At 38.7% G+C, this 18,617-nt stretch overlaps 1 protein-coding gene across 1 annotated transcript in view; it reads left to right on the plus strand.

Moving 5' to 3' along the window:
* Positions 1–17,587, plus strand: part of LMNB1 (lamin B1) — a 57,870-nt gene extending 40,283 nt beyond the window's left edge. The window contains exons 6-11 of the mRNA XM_058539695.1: positions 1,389–1,609; positions 2,402–2,627; positions 4,267–4,371; positions 7,921–8,040; positions 13,538–13,645; positions 16,801–17,587. Of these exons, the coding sequence (XP_058395678.1) occupies positions 1,389–1,609; positions 2,402–2,627; positions 4,267–4,371; positions 7,921–8,040; positions 13,538–13,645; positions 16,801–16,842 (822 nt within the window). The 3' untranslated portion in view covers positions 16,843–17,587. The remainder of the gene's footprint in view (positions 1–1,388; positions 1,610–2,401; positions 2,628–4,266; positions 4,372–7,920; positions 8,041–13,537; positions 13,646–16,800) is intronic.
* The last annotated feature ends 1,030 nt before the right edge of the window (positions 17,588–18,617 follow it).

Below are 18,617 nucleotides of genomic sequence, written 5' to 3' on the forward strand. Positions count from 1 at the left end.
TGTTAACCCATGTTTACACACTTAACTGTACTTGTATCTCTGTCCACTTGTATTTATATTAAGCTAGACATGATTTCCTACAGATGTCTACGACTGTACATCTGTACCACAGGGTTCATTTTAGGCTTTCTTCCTTGTTTATTTGTAGCTTTTCTCTCAGAGTAAGAAACTGGGTTTCTACAATCCTGTTTACTTATTTGTTCAACCCCATATGCATGTAAAGCATTTTCAAGATTTTTAACCTGTATCCCTCTGAGAAATAGATTTACTAACTAGAGTGCAGTAATTCTGTACAGTGTAGAGCTCCTTTTTATCTTTAGCCTTCCATATTTAATTTTTGCACAGTGTGTGCCCTTTCCCTCCTGCTCTGATGCAGCCACTTGTGATTCTAGGGGCCTAAGCTATCCATCAGTCTTTTTGAGTTGATTCCCTTTGTTTTTTGAGGCTACTGAGATGAATTCTGTCTTGGACAAATGCAGAACAATAATTACCTAGTGAGCCACAAGTTTTCTAAGTGAACTTTCTGGTGTAGGATGTGTGCTTTCTCATTTTTTAAATACCAAATAAAGTTTCTATATTTACAATAACTTTTTACAGACCACACTTTATTGTATAGTCTTTGTGTGCTGATTGAACATGGAGAGCACAGCAGACCTAAAGGGACCCTGTCTCTAAAGGGATAACCAGAATCCTTTTCTTCGGTTTCTGAACAGTTCCAGCAATTCTCCAAAACATACTTTCACCCACCTTTAGGTTTGTCTGTGAGTTTCCTGTCTTTTTAGTTTTTCATTTTTTTTTTTTTTTGTGAGGAAGATTAGGTCTGAGCTAACATCCGATGCCAATCCTCTTTTTGCTGAGGAAGACCAGCCTTGGGCTAACATCTGTGCCCCTCTTCCTCTACTTTATATGGGACACCGCCACAGCATGGTCTGACAGTGGTGCATCGATGTGCACCCGGGATCCAAACCTGTGAAACCCCACACCACCACAGTGGAGTGTGTGCACTTATCACTATACCACCAGGCTGGCCCCTAGTTTTTTGCTTTTAATTTATACTTTTGAGTATACTTGACTTTTACTAAAACTACAGTTTAAAAATTATTTATTTGCCTAAATACAGAAAAATTATATGTATATTTATGACACTTACATTTGTTGAATATATCTTTTTTTAGTCTCTTATAAGCCAAAACTTTCCTGAGGGCCTATATTTTATATTGGAGGAATTTTGGGTTTTAATTTTTTAAAATCAAAATCTCTTGGATTCTAATGTTAGAGATTCCTTAGAGCTCTATTTATTTTCCAGACCAGGAAATGGTTTAAAATAGCTGCCTTGTGCTAATGTTGGAATGTTCCTAGAAAGTAAATGTGTTCCCTTGAATCTGAAGTCTAGGGCATGTTTGGAGAGGATTCAAGAGTTGGAAGAGTTGCTTGCTAAAGAAAGAGACAGCTCTCGGCGCATGCTGTCTGACAAAGAGAGAGAGATGGCAGAAATACGGGATCAGATGCAGCAACAGCTGAATGATTACGAACAACTTCTTGATGTAAAGTTAGCTCTGGACATGGAAATCAGTGCTTATAGGAAACTCTTAGAAGGCGAGGAGGAGAGGTGAGTAACGAAGGTGTCACCCTACCTGATAGTCCACTTGGGTCCCCACCCTTTTTATTTGAAGAAAAGTAAATAGAATTTTTTTTTAACAATTAAAGCAACTATAAATATTTTCTGTGTCATTTCTTTTAACACCTAGGTGTAGAGGTAGGTAGTAATAGATCACATTTCTACCTCAACAACAGAAAATGTTGTTCACGTAGTCTTATTGTTATTTCAAATGCTGGACTATGTCAGGATGGAGTCTTTCCTTTGAGATTTTAAATGTTTTGATAATATGTTGCAAAATATCCGATTTGCTCAAAGAGACTTGATACTTATTTTTCAAATCTGGTTAGTGTATAAATCATTTTAACACCTATTCTCAGAAAAAAGTTCCAAAGGGAAAGTGCCTGACTTAGAATAAAAAGCCATTCAATTTCAATATTAGATACATTGTGATTGTAATTTTGTAAAAGAAAATACAGATATGAAAAGATTAAGGAAAGTATACTAAAAATAACAGTGGCTGTGATAGGGTGGTGGTAGGTGGGATGATCTCCTCCACTGTTTTCCAAACTTCCTACATTATGGCTATATTCTGTTCCTAGGAACACACTAAAATTATTATTTTTTTAAAGAAATTTGATAGTGGGCATCCTAGCATTGGTCAGTTTATCTTAGTTAAGGTGTATATCAGCTTTGTCTAGCAGATGGTCGGTAATGTTTTGCTTTAGAAATGCATGTGCAGGATATTAAGGTAGGAAAGGCGTATGTGTTTAGTAAATGGAACGTTTTGTTTTTCCCCTGTAGGTTGAAGCTCTCTCCAAGCCCTTCTTCTCGTGTGACAGTATCACGAGCATCCTCAAGTCGCAGCGTGCGTACCACTAGAGGAAAGCGGAAGAGAGTCGATGTGGAAGAATCAGAGGCGAGCAGTAGTGTTAGCATCTCTCATTCTGCTTCAGCCACTGGGAATGTCTGCATTGAAGAGATAGATGTCGATGGCAAGTTCATCCGCTTGAAGAACACTTCCGAACAGGTAGAAAACACAGACCCGTTTTTCCCCAGCATGGCTCTGCTGATTGGTGGGCTCTCTTGCAATTGTGATAACTTCTCAGCCTTTGTTTGGATTCAGTAGTCTTCATGGACTAAGAGTTTCCCTCCTCCTTTTTACTTAAATTCATGAAGTAAAGTATAAATTAAAATAGGAGGAAGTGGAGGTGGTGCACTTAGTGGTTTAAAGATTTCCTGCATTAGCCCTTCTTCACAGAGCCAGGGCTTTTTTTCACACCTGATTTAGAATAAAAAGAATTATTTTGTCACAGTGGCCTTCCAAAGGATGGATTATTACTATTCCTGCCCTAAGAAGACTTGTGAAAAAGTTGGAGGGTGGGTATAAATGGTGGCTATTCTTTTATAGCTATTAACTCTCTGAAAGGAAATATGAGCCCAGACTCAGATACATGCAGGGAGTGTTTTTCTCTCTAAATAAGTGAGTGAACAAATGCTAATGATTTAATTTATATCAAAAATAGTGTGAAGACCTATCTTGAAATTATTTGTTTAAAAGTAAACATAAAATATTCATAGCAGAGAATTCTAAAGTTTCGAGCTGGAGCTTTTGAGAGCTCGGTCGTGAAGGTCCTCCGTGGCTAGGCGTCTGTGGAGCTGGGGGCTGGGAAGGGGCGTGAGCTGATGCTGGAGGAAGGCAGGTCTGGGGGCAGTGCGGGTTCCAGGGGATGGGTGTCACTTCCTGAAGCAGAAGTTCAGGAGTTATCAAACATTGTGAAAATCACTCCTTTTCTCACCAGAGCTATTAAAACTATCTTGCATGTGAATGAATAAATGATTGGCTGGGCAGAGGAGCACTAGTAGTTCTGATCCTAAAGAGTAGGCTCTAAGCCCTCTTAGTCGCGACTTGAAAAGCTCGAGAACAGCAGCCTCTGCTGCTCCACGGTTGTAGCCCGGCTGTTTTTCATAAGGCACAGCAGCGCTGTTTGAGCTGTTCTGAAGCTGGCTCTCAGCCTGGTTTGTTCTTGTCTTTGAGTTAGAGCTGGATATAAGTTACTGTAGCTAGCTGCTTTAACAACTGCACCTTTCCTCAGGTGTCAGGCGGGTCTGGGCAGCTTGGGGGCTGTGGTTAATAGCTAGCACTTGGGACTGGCTCAGTGCATCATTGATCCTTTTTGAGCCTCTTATGCTTTAAGGTAAGAGAGTTAAATGTAGGCAGAAGGGAGTACAGATGCAGAAGAAAAAGGACATATTTTCTTCCTTCTGTTTCTAAGCTTATGTGTGTGTCTGTATTTTAGAAGCTTAAAGTAATCAAATATTAGATGTTTATAGTTATGATTAGGACAGCTAGATTGTGTTGTAAATCTAAAAGACCCACCTGATCTAGCAGTGAATATGAGCATTTAATTTGGTTCACATTTCTTTTTTCCAGTTTTGTCCTCTTTAAAATTAAGTACCTAAACAGTTAAAACTGCAGCATCATCAAAGTTGCTGTTTTGCTGAATGACAAAACCATGTTTTGTTTTTGTAGTAGGAAAATATGAATCATGGGAAGTCAGCCATAAAGCTGTCTTAGTTTAATTGCCTATACAGGTTCATTTATTTGATTATTCTATAACTTTCTGTATGTTTGAAGTGACCTTTTTTTTGTTTTGTCCTGTGAATAGGATCAACCAATGGGAGGCTGGGAAATGATCAGAAAAATTGGAGACACGTCAGTTAGTTACAAATATACCTCAAGATATGTGCTGAAGGCAGGCCAGACTGTTACAGTAAGTGAATTTAGTCATTTAATTTAACTTCATTGTCTTAACTAACAGTTAAGGTAATTCAAGAAAATTTTTGGCTTAAAGAGAAGCCTTTTAGAAATGGGCATTGAAACATCTTTGACATTATTACGGAATTACAAGTGCTATTAAAGATTTAAAAATGCTATCTTATTGAGAGTTGTAATTAACTATTAAAAGTGAAAGAAATGACCTTTGAATTCTTTTTATTTTCTCTACTCCAGTAGATATAAAACAGCTGTCTCTTGACTGATCAGTGTAGCCCAATGTAATTCAGGAGATACTTGGCATAAAGAACTGTTAGGAAGATAATCTATTAATACTAGAGTATGCCTTAAAACCAGCCGTCAGCCTTGGATGAGCATCAGAATCATCTGGGTAGTGTTTTGATGTCCAGACCCCACCTCACCCTTAGTTGGTCACCATCTCTGGTTGGGATAGGGGCCCATGTTTGAAGAAGAGTTATGAGGTGGTAGGCACTGCTGTAAAGAATCACTCCTTTAATCATAATATTTTAGCAAGGGTAACATGTGGTTTTTACATAGTATCTAAGGTTCTAGATTTAGAGAGAGATGGGCTGTGTGCTGTTCTGACTCTCTTTTGAGTTCTAAATGGTTCTCTATTGCTGTGTTCTGAAATACCACGTCTTTAGTAGTTACTAAATATCATTATCTCACTTTTTAAAGAAGTATGCTTCATTGAGCAAACACAGGATTCCTTTGCTTTCACTTAGTAAGTAGATTTAGCAAACAATAAAATGTTAGCTTTGGTATAGATTTTTTTAAAAGTCACTATTTTCGTCCCTCAAAAATGTAGAGATGACTATCTCCTTTAACCGATTTTTTTTTTTTTTTTTTTTTTTTGGTGAGGAAGATTAGCCCTGAGCTAACATCCGTGCCCATGTTCCTCTACTTTATGTGTGGGACGCCTGCCACAGCATGGCCTGATGAGTGATGTGCAGGTCTGTGCCTGGGATCCGAATCTGCGAACCCCGGGCTGCCAAAGTAGAGTGTGCGAACTTAACCATTATGCCACTGACCCAGCCCCTATCGACTCTTTTTTTTCTTAAAAATATTAAACTAGGGGCCGGCCCAGTGGTGCAAGTGGTTAAGTGCGTGCACTCCACTGCAGCAGCCCGGGGTTCGCTGGTTCGGATCCTGGGCACACACCGACCGACGCACTGCTTGGCAAGCCATGCTGTGGCCGCATCCTGTATAAAGTGGAGAAAGATAGGCATGGATGTTAGCCTAGGGCCAGTCTTCCTCAGCAAAAAGAGGAGGATTGGCAGATGTTAGCTCAGGGCCGATCTTCCTCAAAAAAAAAATTAAACTAATGTTTTAAGTTTTGATTGATACAACCTTACTTAGTTTTCAAAGATCAGAGGCTCAAACAGGTTAGAACTTCTCTTTAAGAAAAGGTATTCATGGAACTTGACGCCACATTGTGAAAATATCAGATGTTAATTTTGTAATAATGGGTAAAAGTAAGAACAAATATCCTAACTACACTATCCTTTCTTCTCTTTAGTAATTATGATAGTGAGAGAAAATTTCTCTGTCCTTGTATGTGTCTTATGGAAGCTGCAGAATGTGGTGGAAAGAATATGACATTTTAATTCAGAAGATTCAGATTTGTGTGCTCTCTATCTCTCTAAAGTAATGTGAAACCGTTATGCTAATCATCTGAAGATTCCACTGGATATAGTTCCTGAGGGACTAAGTAGACATATAGGTCTGGTGGAGAACTCAATTATCATATAAAATAATGTGCATTTTTTTTCTTTAGGTAGCCAGCATTAAATGCGATAAGCTCTTTGGAACATGGTAGTGATAAGTGATCTTTCTCTAAAATTGTACAAGGCAGTAGCAAAGATCAATTTAAAACTCTAGAACACAAATAAGAGAACTACATACATAATTTTAAATTTTCTTGTAGCCACATTAAAAAAAATTAAAAGATGTGAAATTAACTTTAGCACTATATTTTATTTAACCCTATCCAAAATATTACCATTTCAACATGTGATCAATATAAAAAATTATTACATATTTTACCTTCTTTTTTTCAAACTGAGTCTTCAAACTCACAGATCATCTTTATGGCACATCTCAATTTGGACTACCTACATTTCAAGTGCTCAAAGCCATATATGGCTACCATATTGAACAATACAGCTCTGGGACATGGGACATATTAGTTTTAGGTTAAATTACCCAGTAAGGTTACTGACACTTTAGGATTCTTATTAACACTAAACCAACTATATGATTCCATATGGACTAGTGAAAAGTATTGCTTGAAATTAGGAAAACACTAACATTTCACATAACCTGCAAGTCAGCCCTGATCCTGTTCCTTTTTTCGGTTTTATCCCAGTAGATGCTCTCTGTCCCTTTCCATTTATAAATCTGGTGGAAGATTTGGAAGCTTCAAGTGAGCATCTAAAGAAGAAAGGTTCTCTCCTAATCAGTAATTCATAGATTCCGCCCCCCCCGCCACCGCCACTTAAAAATATACCTGCCTATACCATCTCCAGTCTTCCTTTTGCCATCATATAGCCCTTAATATTGTAAAACAGTTTATGAGGTGGAAAGCTTTACTATTTCATTTGTCTTTCTTTTCGAAACTGACTGTTGTTAATGTCCCTCCAGATGAGGACCTTGAGGTTCGTAGAGGTGTAGTGATTTGTGCAGGATTCAAACCTCAGTTTTCTGACTCAAGTTTTCTTCACTCTACTCACACTCTTCTACCAATAAATATATAAAAAATATGGCAGAATTTCTATGCCGATGAGAAGGGAAATATGATTATTTTCTTTGTTTTGCCTATTTCAATAGCAGTCCTATTTTACATTGAATAATGGGTGATTTGTCCATTTCCTGTATTCTTTTTGGAGTTCAATCTCAGACATTCCAGGGTATTGTGACACTGTCTCTGGTTAGAGACATACTGTTTTTATGAGTATTCTAGATAGGCTGTCTGCTGCAGAAGTTTGAGAGAAGTTAGTCATCCCCTCAATTCCTGCTGTAGGGCACTGGAGGATACCACTGGTGGGCGTCAGAAGGCTCCTCCACGGGAGGATGGCCCATAAAACCATAGAAGAATAGAATGCTGACAGTGAGAGCTAATATTCATTGAGTGAGCCAGCCCCTCCATGTGGGTAACCTCTTGTTCTTCACAACAATCCCATGTATTATAGGTAGCATTTCTGTCCCATTTTATGGATGACAAAAGTCAGGTAACTTGCTCAAGATCAGCTGACGTGTGGAGCAGGTAGGATATGAATGTAGGCAACTTCATTTCAGAGCCCTGTGTGTCAGCATTTTCATTTATGAGATGGGGAAGCTGAGGCCTAGATAAGCTCTGTGGGTCGTCACAGCTAGTTAATATTAGCCAGTCTGAAGCTGGGGCATAGTTCTGAGACTCTTAGAATCAGTCCTCTTAGCAGGAGTTCAAGTCACATCATAATGTGGCTGTCATTGGCATGTGGGAGAGCTGGGTTCTGAGTAGACTGATGTCCTTTCTTTTTTCCAGATCTGGGCTGCAAATGCTGGTGTCACAGCCAGTCCTCCCACTGACCTCATCTGGAAGAACCAGAACTCTTGGGGCACTGGCGAAGACGTGAAGGTTATATTGAAAAATTCTCAGGGAGAGGTATGATATCATCACCACTGCAATGTCAGTTTCACCTGAAAGTTCATCATGCAAGTGTGATTTCTTTTCACAACTCAAACTGAAATGTGAAGTAACTGATTGCTTAAATCAGATCAAGGCTGCTGAGTAATTCAAAGTGAAGCTGACCTCAGATTTTAGGAAGGAACCAGGAGTGCATCATGAGTACCCATCAGTAGCACGGGCTCCAGTCAGTATGTGTCCAGTGTCCGTCTCCTCTGCATGCTGGCTTTGTGACTTTGGGCAAGGTCTTTCACCTCTCAGTTTTCTCATTTTAAAATGGAAATAATAATACAATTAATATAAATGAAGTAATATTAATATAATGAGAATAATGTAAATGAGACAATCCTTAGGAGATGTTTGGAACAGTCTGGCCTCCAGTAAATGCTTATGTTAACCTTGTTACTAGCTCTCAGGGTGTTCACGGAACTCTGAGTTTAAAGATTGTGGAGTGTGCATTTGCTTGGGGTCTGTGTTTTCAATGTGTCAGTCCTAGAATTCTCGCCAAAGAACCTTACATCCCTCCACACCCCTGGCCACACACCCCGAGAGATGAAAGTGTGAAGAAAGGAGTGGTCGCAGGTCAATCACAGTATCTCCTTCTCTGCTCCCACAGTGCCAAGTGCAGACCTCTTACCTGCACGCTGCTTGTCTGGTTGTCCTCTCTCACTAGAGGCATCAGCACATGGAGAGCAAGGACTTATTCCAATTTTTGCCTGGCAGCAAGCCTGGCACATAGTAGGCATTCAGTAAGAATTTACTGGATAAATTTTTTAAAAAATCAAACATGGACCTTCACTTAAGTTCAGAGAAATAAAGTCATGAACAGCGTTCTTTTGGGGGCCTGAGGTGTTTGCATGAGAAACCCAGTGCCTGGCCGCCTTCCCACCCATCCCTCACTGTAAACATCTGTGTTTAGACTGCTCTCGGAAGGAATTCATTGCCTCCTGAGTGGAGAGTGCCCTTGATCTCAGACTGGGACTGAAAATGAAACGGCGTCTGAGTTTTTCCCTGTAGACCTCAGTGAATTCAGGGAATTCACCTCCAGATACCTGCTGGGTCTCAGGGTAGGGAAGTAGTTTACAAGTGCCTTCAGTAATTCACAGACTTCAGAGTGCTGGATCCCCTCCTGTCCTCTGTGTGGAAGCCCTTGCTTGCTCCTTGCCTTGAGCACTTTGGAATCCTTCCCAGCTCTTGTGGGTGCTGCCACCCAAGGGTTGGAATTATTGTTGTTCCTACGCTGGGAGTTCCCCCTGGCATCTGAAATTGGCAGAACACATGCCTCTTTCAAAACATTGCTATGGTGTGATTCGATCAATTGAAAAGCATGGTTATAAGGGGCTGTGGCAGATGCAAGAGGCTTTTGTGAGCCATGGAATCTAGTCGCCATCTATACTGTTTTTTTTTTCTGTGTGAAAATGTGTTCTAAATTAGAAATAATCTTATAGGAGGATATTTGGAATGCAGCAGGTTTAGAAGCCCACACAGTAGATACAGTGACATGTGAATAGAGTAGATACCATGACCTGGGACAGGTCTTGAGATCATATTACCGATGATGGTTTAATAAAGCTGACTGAAGCTCAGGTTTCCCTTCATAATTCAAACCCCTGAATATTAGATTAGTCGGTCGGTTTGTCTATTCTTTAACAAGCTTCTCCTGCCTTCTGCTTGCTAGGCTCTTTTAAGTGACTTCTGTCAGAAATGAGGAAAGTATCATGAATACAGTTCTTATTTATTTCTGTCATTGTCAAACAAGAACTTTTGGCATTTATTCATTTAATTCTATAAGACCATGTCCCAGACCATATTTGCTACAATCTATAATAACCCCCATAAAGACCACTTTTCTGCAAGATTGTAGGTAATTGACTTAAGTCAGTTTAATTTTTTATGTATATTTTCTTCTTGCTGAGGCATTGGAAATGTCAGAAAACCCAATTAAATTGGCTTTGAAATAATGGGAAAATAGGGCTCACAAAACCAAAAATCCAGAGATAGTGGACTTGATCCATTGGTTCACTCAGTGTCCCAGGGATCTTTCTGTGGTCTCTGCTTCCCGAGTTGTCTCCCTCGGGGATGCGGGATAACTGCTGGCTGCTCCTGGAGGTTCATCATTCCAGGCTAGCTTCTTGTGGGAAAGAGCATCGTCCCCCATGAGGTCCCCATCCTGGGCTTCACTCTTATTGTACCAGCTTGGGTCACATGCCCACCTCTAAACCAGTTCCTGGAGTCGGGAGGACAGAGGTGGAGCTTGAACCTTCTTTTCCCCTTTACAGGTACATTATACTTGGCTCCTTATGACATGTGCCACATCTCCATGGGAGAGATGGGTATCCAAGTAAAACTGGGGGCTCTTACTGAGAAATGAGGGAGGGGGTGCTGGATGATTAAAAACTACAAATGTCACCATGGTGAAATAAAATGTTTTTGTATGAGGGAAATAAAAAATAAAGCAGTTTCTCTCTACCTTCCAGAATATAGGCATAACTGACACTTTTGTATATGCAAATGCTTACTTATGTATACAGAGATATAGTTTAACAATCAGCTGCTCCATTAACAAAAACTGCCATGATTTGTAGCATTTGCTGATTCCTCTGGTGTAAATACTCTCACTGTGGTGATTTCAGGCTATCGACATGCGGTCGCTGAGCACAGAGTTGTGAAGAGATCATTAGCTGGTCTAGCTGGCTCAAGGGCACTGCTGAATAGATGGCTGTACCTTTATGTGTGCACAGCTTTAACACGGGCACAGCAATAATGCATTGTATATAGAGACTGTTGATGGTGTGCCTTTCAGGGCACTAGGGTTAGGTATCTTGCTGAGAGAAATTTTTTGGTAAAGACATTTATCTGTTAGCACCCTGACTAATAACAATTTCCTGAGCCTAAACCTCCCAACAAGTTTTGGTTAGAAATTTGTTCTATTATTTTTCTGTCTAAATTTTTAGACATTGTGTAGCTAACTGATTTTCCATACAGGTTTTCTGCATTAGATTAATTGGTTTCTAAATATCAAATGGAAAGTGCTTAACGGCAGAGTGTTACATTAAAAGTAGTTATGTTGTAGTAATTTATAATTAATGACGTTGGGCAAGTTGTTTTCTAGGCTTCTCACTTGCAGCTAATACTCTTATGTTACTTCATGAGCTTTAAGAGCCACTGTTTCCATATGGGAGATGTATACACTGGCACGAGCTATTAGAAGCTGGAATGTGAGAATTCTATAACAGGTTTTCTTTGACTTTTTTCCCCTCATTTTAAGATGAGTTGAAGAAAGCTGGGTACTTTGAAAGCTTTTTGAGAATCTTTTTGTCTGTTTGGTATGCCACCATCTCCCAATTGTTATCTTAGTTTAGAGAATTGTGATTGATCTAAGGACTCAGATGCTTTTTTTTTTAATTAGTTAATTAATTTTTTAAATTGATGTCATAATAGTTTATAACATTGTGAGGTTCCAGTTGTACATTATTATTTGTCAGTCACCATATAAATGCGCCCCTTTACCCCCCGTGCCTACCCCCCAACTCCCTTCCCCCTAGTAACCACCAAACTATTCTCTTTGTCCGTGTGTTAGTTTAGATTCCACCTATGAGAACACCTACAGTGTTTGTCTTTCTCTGTCTGGCTTATTTCACTTAACATAATACCCCCCAGGTCCATCCATGTTCTTGCAAATGGGACGATTTTGTCTTTTTTTATGGCTGAGTAGTAGTCCATTGTATATATATACCACATCTTCTTTATCCAGTCATCTGTTGATGGGCACTTGGGTTGCTTCCATGTCTTGGCTATAGTGAATAATTCTGTAATGAACATAGGGGTGCGTAAGCCTCTTTGGATTGTTGATTTCAAGTACTTTCAATAAATACGCAGAAATGGGATAGCTGGGTCATAAAGTATTTCTATTTTTAATTTTTTGAGGTATCTCCATACTGTTTTCCATAGAGGCTGCACCAGTTTGCATTCCCACCAGCAGTGAATGAGGGTTCCCTTTTCTCCACATCCTCTCCAACATTTGTTATTTTTGGTCTTGGTGATTATAGCCATTCTCACGGGTGTAAGGTGATATCTTAGTGTAGTTTTGATTTGCATTTTCCTGATGATTAGTGATGCTGAACATCTTTTCATGTGCCTATTGGCCGTCTGTGTATCTTCCTTGGAAAAATGTCTGTTCATATCCTCTGCCCATTTTTTGATCAGGTTATTTGTTGTTCAGCTGTGTGAGTTCTTTATATATTAAGGAGATTAACCTCTTGTCAGATATATGGTTTGCAAATGTTTTCTCCCAGCTGCTGGGTTGTCAGATGCTTTTTTATTAGTGCGGTTAGGCTGATATTTGTGAAATGGCTATTTGTGTGTATAAACATAGACTGATCTTACAGCATTGAAGTTTCTGGCTAATTGACAAATGGTCTGTCTTCCTTGGCCCTGCAACAAGTATCAGAATTCCCCACAAAATACTACTGAACTGTCTTACTTCATTTACAGAATATATCCTTGGACATATTTTAAAATGAAATCTCATTTCTGTGACACTGTTTTTTATTTTTGTCCTCTGCCATTTTAGACTAGTTGGTCTGTGTTAAATTTCAGATAAGCTTTTACTGACGTTACTGTAGCGTCTTCCTCTGTGGAGTTATCTTTCTTGAGTGACCTTAGGACATGGGACAGAGTAAAATGAGATGCTCTGCAGCACTCTCTAGGACACACTCGTTCACTTGCTGCCAGATCCTCAGGTTAGCCTTGTGCTTAAATGGAAACACTGCTGCATTTGTACAAGTCAGCATTCTCTGCAGGACAGTCATCTGTATTTGAGCTCCTCAGTATAAAGTGAAAATGGTTACTTTCTGTCACATTGCCAGTGAATGATAGGAGATCTAGTTTATGTGCCGAATACATTGGAACTTCACTAGTGTGTTATTAGTAAATAGTGCTCATCTGTCTTGATACAATTTCATTCAAGAGGAATCAGTTGCTGAAGGATTCATCTCACTTATCAGGTGGTCCTGTTGCTGCTATGGTCCCTGGGATCACAGCAGTTGGCCTCCAACTTCAATTTATTCAGCATTTATTTAGCACCTTCTCTTTGCCAGGAGCCGAGATCTTTTCAGCCGAGAGCTGAATTCATGTTGAGTGTTATAAAGAATTTAGTGTGCCAAATCATTTACAGAATTCTTAGCAACAGAATGGGATAAGAAGCAGTGGAAACTTCTCAGCAGGTATTTCAAATTGGATATCAGTAGCTCCCCTGCAGGAAATATTGAAGATCTAAGAACTGCTACTAATTATGCAAAAATTCCTGTTCAGTAGCTAAAGCTAGTGATGAACCAGTTTTTGTTTTTTTTTTAAATAATCCCTGATGTAGGAATGCTGTTTCTTAACCTTAAGCAAAGAGAAGGTCCCCCTCCCCTGCAACCTTTATGATTTTAAGTATGGTTTTGACTTAAAATCAAACTACTTTTATTTTTAGGAGGTTGCTCAAAGAAGTACGGTCTTTAAAACAACTATACCTGAAGAGGAAGAGGAGGAGGAAGAAACACCTGAAGTGGTTGTAGAGGAAGAACTTTTCCACCAGCAGGTATTACTTTAGTATATTTGTTTTAAATTTTATTAACGGAATTACATGAAAACCAAAACCAATAGTAGAGTTTGTTTTTTTTCCTATTACTTGATGAACCAGATTAGTGATCTACCAAGTGGAGTTTGTTTTTCCTGAGGGGTTATTTGAGATAGCACATTAGGAGCCAGCCCTGATGGCACAGTGGTTAAAGTTTGGCAGCCCGGGTTCGGTGTCTGGGTGCGGAACCACACCACTCGTCTGTCAGTAGCCATGCTGTGGCGGCGGCTCACGTAGAAGAACTAGAAGGACTTAGAACTAGAATATACAACTATATACTGGGGCTTTGGAGAAGGGGAAAAAAAAGAGGAAGATTGACACTAGATGTTAGCTCAGGGCAAATCTTTCCCAGCAACAACAACAAAAAAAGATAGCACATTAGGTACTGGAAGAAAATGTTAGCACTTCTTTTTTAAAAAATTTTCTCATTATATCGCATTTCTCATTATATCACATTTTGCCTTTTGTTTTATAATGTATATAATATGTTATAGTAGGACATGTATATCACTTATAAATGCATGCTCAAAATTGTTTACTGTGGGCCAGCCCAGTGGTGTAGCAGTTAAGTTCGTGCGCTCTGCTTCGGCGGCCTGTAGTTCGCCTGTTCGGATCCTGGGCGTGGACCTACTCACCGCTCATCAAGCCATGCTGAGGCAGCGTTCTACATACAGCAACTAGAAGGATGTACAACTATGACATACAACTATCTACTGGGGCTTTGGGGAGAAAAAAAGGAGGAAGATTAGCAGCAGATGTTAGTTCAAGACCAATCTTCCTCAAAAATAAATAAATAAATAAATAAAAATAAAACAACAACAGTGCTTAAAAAAAACAAAACAAAAATTATTTACTGAAGGGTTCTGTGATTGAGAAGTTTAGATCACTAAATTAGAGCAAGCTTCTGCGTATAAACTTAAAAAAAACAAAGAGGTAATGTTCAACTTCAGTATGAAACAAAATTCTTGCTATATTAAGTTCCTGATCATCTAATTGCAAGATAGATTTTAGCTGATGCTTGGGCTTTTGAGAGCCCTTGAAATAAAGAAACTCCAAATTTCATTTTAATTAATTAAATTAGAATTATTAATAACTGATGAGCCTTCAGTTTATAGTCTCAAGTCATTTGAGTCTGATCATTAATCAAAATTTCTACCCTTATCCTTAGAAGACTTCATCTCCATGTCTCCAGATTTATAAGTCTGTTCATTTTGCTTTGTTAGCCCCAGTCCTACTCCAAAAAAATTCTCTTTTATGTTTAGCCCCCAGAGTTGAGACCCACTTGAGGTGGTTTATATGAAGTAGAATGAATTTTTGGCTTGGATATTGCCTCATACATTTTGGAGGAATATTTAAGTACAGATACTTTAGACTTGGCGTTAACAAGAAACAAGCACAGCTTCTACTTCTTGCCTTTAGTGGGAAGCATTACAATGACTGGAAGTAAAATGACAATATAAGAGAGATCTCAAGGTGCCAGACAGGTGCCTCAGAGCATGAGTCATAGACGCTGGAGAATGCTCTCTGGGCCACCAGAGTAGTTGAGAAGATCTCTGGGAAATATACTTAGGGAGGATGGGTGATTATTTGGGTGTTAGAAGGCAGACGATGGTTGTTCTGCAGGTGTTTGAATTATCTGTTGCTACATTAACAGACCACCCCAGAACTTAGTGGCTTAAAATAATAGTTTCTTATTTCCCATGGTTTTGTGGTTTGACTGGGATCACCTGGGCAGTTCTTTTGCTCCATGATGGAGACTGAAGTGAATCATGAAGTTGCATTCAGCTGAGAGTTTGGCTGGGGCTGGAATGTTCTCCATGTCTCTCCCCATGTGGCTTCTCATCATTTGGTAGTTTAGTTCTGGCTTCTTTATAACATGGCAGCTAGCTTGTAAAGGGATGAAAACATAAAGCAGTAGGCTAGGCCTGGAACTGGCCCAGTGTCCCTTCTACCATATTCTCTTAGTTAAAGTAAGTCATAAGGCCAGCTCCAATTCCAGGTGAGGGTAAATAGTCTCCACTATTTATTTATGGGAGGAGTGGCAAAGAATTTGTGATGATCTTTGATCATAGGGGATATATCAAGACTTAAGCACTTAAGACTTAAGTCCATTCAGTTGTAGGGTGTGTGTGAGAAATAAACAAATTTGGAAGGTTGGTGTTAAATTGACTTAGTTTAGAATGCTTAGGCAAGTAGCTTCTACACACTTTGGAGCAAAGGAGAAAATTGAGACAATATCAGAGGGATTGACTGTGGAAGGGAGATTGCAGAGACACTGAGGGAGTGTATAAATGGAGATTCATTAAGGCATAGTGACTGAACTTGAGGGTGAGAGAAGAAAAAAGAAGTCAAAGACGTGTGAGGTTTTTAGCTTTTGTGATCAGAGAAAATAATATCAAGGTTCAACAGAGAGAAGATGGAAGGGCAGATCAGCTCTTTTGACTTCACATTAGAGAATGAATCCAATGATCTTTCGAGTTGATTAGAAGTTTTTTTAGTGACCTTCAAGAAACCAATTTCAGTCCAGTCAAGTGGTGAGTCACAAGTCATTTTGTGAGGTTTTAAGGAATTAGTGAGTGATAAAGAAATGGATAGAAGGAGCCATTTTGACTTCACATTTGAGGATGAGCCCAACGCAAATGCTTCAGGATGTGAATGTTGAGAATCCAGCCAGCTGTATTCTCTGATGTGGTTGTTGAGAATGGAGTCCACTGATCTCTTTCCTCAGGTGTAAATGGAGATTACTGAACAGTGGTTTTCAACCTCAGATGCATATTTAAATTACTTATGGAGCTTTAAAATTATGTATAAATAGATATTCCTTCCCAGTTAAATGAGAAATTCTCGTTTAATTGATCAAGGGACCTAGATCAGAATTTTTTTTTAAGCTCCTAAGGATCTGAATGTGCAGCTAGAGTTGAAAATCACTGTTCTGTAATTTGTTGGAATATTCTAGGGAAGAAGTCCATAAAAGAAGGTTCAAAAGGATAAGTGAGAAATGATAAGGGTCCATTTGACATTTGGTAATATGGATTTGTAGTATCTCTGTTGTCTTTTTTTAAAATACTGTGATCCATTTTCTTAGCACTAATTTTTCCTTCTATTTTCCTCATCAGGGAGCCCCAAGAGCATCCAATAGAAGCTGTGCAATTATGTAAACTTCTCAAGTCCACTGTCTTCCTCAGAATAAAGAAGTATGGTAATCCTTACCTACATACAGTGCAGAGCCTTCTCAGAAGCACAGAATATTTTTATATTTCCTTTATGTGAATTTTTAAGCTGCGAATCTGATGGCCTTAATTTCCTTTTTTTGACACTGAAAGTTTTGTAAAAGAAATCATATCCATACACTTTGTTACAAGATGTGAATTATTGACACTGAACTAACTGTGTACTGTTTGGAAAGGGTCCCTCAAATTTTTTGACATTTTTTTGTATGTGTGTGTTTTTTTAAGTTCTTATGAGGAGGGGAGGGGAGGGTAAATAAACCACTGTGTGTCCAGGTATAATTTGAAGATTGCTTCATCTAGATTAGCAATCTGCTCTTGATTATCCTCTGCTCTATATAACGGTGCTGTGAGGGAGGGGGAAAGCATTTTTCAATATATCGAACTTTTGTACTGAATTTTTTTGTAATAAACAATCAAGGTTACAAATTTTTTTTTTAAATAGAAAAGAGAAATTTTGTAAGAAGGCAATATTAACCTAATATCATGTAAGCACTCTGGATGAAGGATTCCACAAAACTTTGTTTTATGGTTACTTCTTCTTAGATTCTTAATTCGTGAAGGGAATGGGGGGGAGGGGGAGAAGGGTTTCTCTTAAAACTCATTAGTTGTTTTTTAAGATAGTGTAACTTGCTTAAATTTCTTATGTGACATTAACAAATAAAAAGCTGTTTTAATATTAATCTACTGTCTTTTTTAACTTTAAAAACAGATTTTGAGGGGAGAAAAGTATTGTTTCAGTTTTGCCTTTGATAAAAATAATTTGGCTTCTCACTTGAACTAGATTTTTCTTTAAGGCTTTGACAATGAAGAAGATAAACACATAAGCTATTTTGGAGTTCTCCCCACTTTTCAGTATTCTGTTGTCATTAGTAATAATAATAAAAGCAATAATCATGGCTAATTTTTTCGAGCCATTGTGCTCAGTGCTTTGCATCTTAGCTTATCAACAATAAGACCTTTCAAAATCTCTTTGAGTAGGAAAGCCAAATGGAAACATGGGGACAGTGGGAGAAGACATTGAGGAAAACATTCCTTTTTAAAGGAAAAAAAAATGGAGATTACATTTCTAGAATCTAGTTTTACTGTTTTAAAATAGGGAAAGATAATTGATTAAAAGCCACCTTTTAGAGGAGTAAGGTATGAATGATATGAAATACAGGTAAATGTGTGCTGTGTGGGGTAGCTTTGTTACATAGAGTGATAATTAGGGTGTCATTTCTTATGGGTTTTGGGAATTTTTGTCTTCTGATTGCTTTAGCTAAGTGAGATCATCTTGTATAAAGTGGAATATGGAACCAGACTTAACAGGTGATAACATTTCAGAAGCTGACCTAGAGTCAGTGTTTGCTTTTCTCTTAAAGTAATCCTGCAGTAAGCTGTGCAAAGACGACCAGCTTTCACTTGAAAATAACTCATAAAGTCCCAGAATTACTGTGCTCTGCAGATTTACTGCGTACTCGGGTGCCGTCGCAGGCACAAGATAAATGCTGGCTTAGAAATTCTGTCTGGTGAAGCAGATAAAATGATAACTTCTCAACACGGATTTATCTTCAGAATGAGAATGGCAATGCAGTTATAGCCAAACTTGGTTGTGAAAATTTTTGCCACAAGATGGGGTTCTTGTCATCAAAATTCACTCAAGGTACTTTATTGCTAGATAAATGAGGTTATGGAAATCAACACTTTTAATTAGTTAGGAATTA

Source organism: Diceros bicornis, chromosome 1 (genome assembly GCF_020826845.1).
Source record: "Diceros bicornis minor isolate mBicDic1 chromosome 1, mDicBic1.mat.cur, whole genome shotgun sequence".
Taxonomy (NCBI): Eukaryota; Metazoa; Chordata; class Mammalia; order Perissodactyla; family Rhinocerotidae; genus Diceros; species Diceros bicornis.